Genomic DNA, 4,752 nt, shown 5'->3' on the forward strand with positions numbered 1-4,752 from the left:
GTGGGATTTTCTTAAAAAAATTCTCCTGTAGATTATCATCATTCCTAGGTAGCTTCGTTTGGTGGAATTGTTGAGAGCTTTATAACATTGCTTTCATGTACTAGTGGAATTAGAGTGCCCAAGAACCGAAAATGGGAAAGGATAAAGGGTTGAAGAATCAAATTTGATACCTCATTCTTGCAACGGTGTTTTTATTTTGGGATTAACTCAAGATTTTCAGCGGAAAGTAATTGAGAAAGGATTTAGCTTTTTATTAATTGCGGATATTGGATTTGATTACCAAGGCCTAAATGGATATACATGTCCTACATACACACACACATCAATGGGTCGCCAGCCATGTACCCGAAATTATGTAGGCCAAAAAATGCAATACAGAAACGAATCCAGGTGTACAATTCCCTGAGGTGGCTGGAAGCATGTGGCATTTTATACGTACATTGAGATATGCCAAGGTCTAAATTTTACGGCAAGGTAAATGCTGACAAGCTGGAGATATATGAAAAGAATTGTAAATAAGATGTTTCTCAATTAGATATCACCTACTAAATTAGTTCCTCCTAGACTTTTGAGGCAAATTTTCAGGCCAAAACTGGACCTCTATGTAACCATCTGTAAGAGCAATGGAAAGCTACAGGCATACCCTAGCCCGTTGCCCCTTCCTCCCTTCCAATGCAACAAAAGCTGAACTTGGATCTCTCTCGGCTAAACATCTTTTATATGGTACAAACCCTCTTGAAGACACTCTGCAGGGTACATTCTCTCCCTCGTGATGAGACAATTGGCTTTGAGAATCATCAGATTCTGAGTTCCTGTCCCCATTTTCCATTTCACAAACAGTTTCAGCATTTGAACCAGTACAGGAAGTTTCCTTCTCTATCACCCTGTCTTTCAAAGAGGGACGGATAGGTTTAGGATTTAGAATTTGGTTACATGGACGAATGTAAACGAGTGGAAGGTGTTGGCACATATTCCACCATGACAAAGTTTCATCAGGTGCAGGTTCCACAAAGCATGGGTTCTCTTTCCGGTATTCTGAGCAATTTGCTTCAGCTCCTTCAAGGGTTGCAGCACTATCATACATGCCCAGTGATAATTGTGAATCGAGTTGACTGGATGGCCATGTTTGGCCAAGCTTTTCGTTCTCAACATCATCTACTTGATCAGACTTGCTTGCAGCTACCTTGATATTCTCCCCAACTACATCAAGTGACTTCGGATTATCTACCATCTGAACAGTTCTTCCAAACAGCTTAATACTTGTAACATGGGCCACGTTGGTAGCATTTTCAATAGAAGATTCAGTATCCTTGGAACTCAACTCAGACTTCTGGAATAACAACAGATAATGTCGTAATCAGTCAGAAACTTATCCACAATAAATAATTTTACAAACACTATCATAAGACACTAGTTAAATCTTGGAAGAACATGAAGCGCATCATACCGTCGGCAATACATGTATGTTCAAACCAGCAGATAAAGAGTTTTCAACAGGTGACAGTGATGAGTTGGATGAGCGAACCTCAGTGGCACAAGAATTAGGTGATTGACATCTGTTAGGCTGCTCTGAAGATGCTGACCCAAATACTTCTGAATTAAATGCAGAGAACACAGAGGTCGGAGATTGGGTGTCTTTCTCTGCAACTGCCAGGTTTGGGGATGAAGATCTTTCCGCTTCATTTGCTATAGATAGGCTTTTACTAGAATCAACTGATTTCCGGGGATATGGATGCAGGGGCTTCCTCTTTGGCCGAGGAGGCGGTATATCACTTGGTTTTATAGAACTTTCAGCAGTACCATCAGATTCCCGGGTAACCTAAAGCCAGTTAGAGATTTAATTCATGAGAAACTTGAAGGAGATTAAAACATCAATCAAATTTCTAGACCATTTAAGTTGCAAATGATCGAAATCATGCCCTTTCTCAGAAAGATACGATCTAGATTTTAGAGACTGCCAAAGCCAACATTCTGATAGTACCATCCAACATATTACCCATTATTTACTGAAATTTAAATATTAACCTTAGAGAAGAATTTCTGGGCATGGCTTCGAATCTGAACGGCAGTCTTTGTACCTACGTGTTCTGCATGAAGTTAAGAATGGCTTCATCTATCTTGACCAGACATATGAAATTTTGTTCATTTTAGACCACTGTAATTAAATCAGCATATATTAATAACCTTCAATTTGCCGCCAACCACGACCATACAATTTCAAAGCTTCTAGGAACTTCTGATGCTCTTCCTCTGTCCACTTTTCTCTTTGCTTGGAAATGGTATAGGGTTTCCTCACCTGTTAAAAAACCTAAATGTGTGAAATTGAAGCACAAGAAAAAAAGTTCTTCAAGACATACCGTCTCATAAAAGGGAAGAAGTTACTCAATATGGAAAGCACAACAACCTTAGGAGTATGGTTGTTTTCGTTAGGAGTGTGATCCTTCAACAGGGCAACATTTTCTGATTTTGTGCCGTTGTTGGGATGGTTATTACTAGCATTGCCAGCACTATTCAACTTTGTTCCTTCATTTTGGTCCTGCAACCACAATGACAGTTGAGTTATTCTAACTGTTCCCAATAAAAGAATGGAAAAAAGAACGTCTAGAAGGGTAAATATTTTGTGATTAAATAAATTGATGCACAAATGCAAATCACTCATTTTCTAGGCGACATATTTCTCTTTTAAATAGAAAGGAGTCAATGGATTAGTTCTTGTTGAAAACTTCATTTATCCAGGGAACAAAAAGGCTTCCCCGCAAGTGAATGCAAGACAGATGAAACCTAAGTTATAACAAGAAGAAAGATACTATATGTTGCCTATGAGAGATTCAAAGCAAGTCTCCCCTTGCATCCTCGAAGGATCAATATGATACGTTATCTAACTTTGCCTCCAAAATTTAAGGAAATTACTTACTGATCACTTTTCCATATAATGAAAAGAACTAACAATGGAACTGGAAGTCAGAATTTAGATAAATGAATTCTACAGTGTGCTGAGTTATACACCTTACATTCACAATCATAGCCAAGTAGTTTATCCATTCGAATGTAACTAAAGGCAGTCCAAGTTGACCTGTAGGTCCGGTCCAGACAAGTTAATTTGTTTCCATAAGTCGGAAACATAATCAGAATTATTTAGCCATAAAGTCTATGGTCCATTTGATTGTTCTTGAAGAAGAACAAAAATTAAAATTAAAATTATTTTCAAAAAATTAGCATTAGGCCCCTGTTTAAAAGACACACCTATGCAGGCAACCAAAGAAAAAGAAAACTAGAACGGTTAATCAAAAAGGTCCAGTTCGAACTGTTCCTTGTGTACCTGCATCTCCATTGGAGCAAAATCAGAGTAAGTCGTGCCGGAGAAAACACTCTAACCTTAATAGAGAGCAAACCCAGCGGCCTACAACATATAGTTCCGTCAATTAAACCACAATTTCAAAAGTAACACATTCAAATCACAGAGCAACATAGACAAACTCCATAGTTTCTCTTTCTGTATACACAGCTTGAAAAAGCTTGAAAAACAGACAAAACAACTCCGATTTCGATTGCACAAATCAGATCAATCAGATTCAGACTCTCAATCTCAAATCTCTAATTTTCTTCCCAGAAATGAATAAAACAGAAACGGAACAAGGCTTTAGCTGAGAAACATAAAACTGAGATAACTATACCTCGGATTCTGCTTGAGATACAAAATTTTTCACGATTTCGATTCGCGGGAAAACATATAGTTTCTCAAGAATGTTATATACTCCGAGAGAAACAAAGTAATCTCAGAGAAATTAAACGAGCAAAGAACGAGGAAATAGAGAGAAGGTAAGAACAAAGAAGGAGGAGAGGGAGGGGGAGGAGAGTTAAATGGAAGAGCAATAAAATAAAGTGAGAAAAAATAATAAAAAAATTGTGAAAAAAAACCGGAGAGTGCCACGCTAGGCAGAAGAAAATATTTTTGGGGAAAAACAAAAATCTCAATCGAGGGTTCGAGAAGAAGTGAGAGGCTTGTGGCTGAAAACGCACTGGGTCCCAGGACACGTGGCGGTCGGATATTACTCGTTTTATTTTCTGACAAATGTTATTCGGAAGTGTCGTTTTATTTTGTGGAAGACATGAGAGCTGAGCAGATAATCGAGAAGATTTTATCAAAAATTAAAAGATATTTTTGTTTCTTTTTGACTGAAAACGATATTTTGTAGCTTCACGCGCCTGGCCAACGTTTGAGTTTTACAACTCCTTTCATCTAAACTCTAGACTAAAACATTTTTGGCCCTCAAAACTAAAAAAATCCAAACTACTTGTTCTCTTTATTTTAAATTTAGAATATTTTATAATATATTATTAAATATTAGTGTAATACTTTTTTTAGTGATAAAATATTTCTTTAATAAATTATTGTCGCCATTGTTGTTCCCGACACAAGAATTTATCCCCATCCACCATTCAAATTAGGCTAAAAATCATTGGATAGTATAAAGTTGTATATGCAACATAAAATTTGATGTAAGGTGTACTATTTATAACTTTTAAGTATGTTAAGACGTTAATGGATATTCATTATAAAATGATTCAACAAATTATCTTGAATTTTGGCCAAAAAAAAATTATCATAAAATTGCTTCTGATAAAAATAATTTTAATATGAATGAACACCCGTCAAGTGGTATGTTAAATTCTTTGATCAAGTTATATTTTTTCATTCTTAACATGACATCATTGATCTTAAATTTATAACAGAATATATCATATAATATT

At 36.5% G+C, this 4,752-nt stretch overlaps 1 protein-coding gene across 2 annotated transcripts; it reads right to left on the reverse strand.

Moving 5' to 3' along the window:
* Positions 1 to 230: 230 nt before the first annotated feature.
* On the reverse strand, positions 231 to 3,849 carry LOC129293980 (protein REVEILLE 7-like). 2 transcript variants are annotated; one of them, XM_054932146.1, is made up of 7 exons: positions 3,675 to 3,849; positions 3,320 to 3,400; positions 2,405 to 2,536; positions 2,185 to 2,296; positions 2,026 to 2,087; positions 1,526 to 1,819; positions 231 to 1,330 (listed from the first exon to the last, which is right to left on the reverse strand). In XM_054932146.1, exons 2-7 carry the CDS (start codon positions 3,329 to 3,331, stop codon positions 632 to 634), a joined length of 1,311 nt encoding a protein of 436 aa, XP_054788121.1. In that variant the 5' UTR covers positions 3,332 to 3,400; positions 3,675 to 3,849; the 3' UTR covers positions 231 to 631. The 2 variants fall into 2 exon arrangements, with proteins under 2 accessions (XP_054788121.1, XP_054788119.1); XM_054932144.1 differs by having other exon boundaries at positions 1,448 to 1,819; positions 3,675 to 3,848.
* Positions 3,850 to 4,752: the final 903 nt, after the last annotated feature.

Source organism: Prosopis cineraria, unplaced genomic scaffold, assembly GCF_029017545.1.
Source record: "Prosopis cineraria cultivar Desert tree isolate PC_DT_omini unplaced genomic scaffold, ASM2901754v1 PC14, whole genome shotgun sequence".
Lineage (NCBI taxonomy): Eukaryota > Viridiplantae > Streptophyta > Magnoliopsida > Fabales > Fabaceae > Prosopis > Prosopis cineraria.

Bases quoted from the DNA above. Each gene is read 5' to 3' on its own strand.
- LOC129293980 (XM_054932144.1), bottom strand. The intron at 2,297-2,404 runs GTTGTTGTGCTT...GTTTTTTAACAG, and splicing joins AAAACAACCATACTCCTAAG to GTGAGGAAACCCTATACCAT. The intron at 1,820-2,025 runs GTTAATATTTAA...AACTGGCTTTAG, and splicing joins CCCAGAAATTCTTCTCTAAG to GTTACCCGGGAATCTGATGG.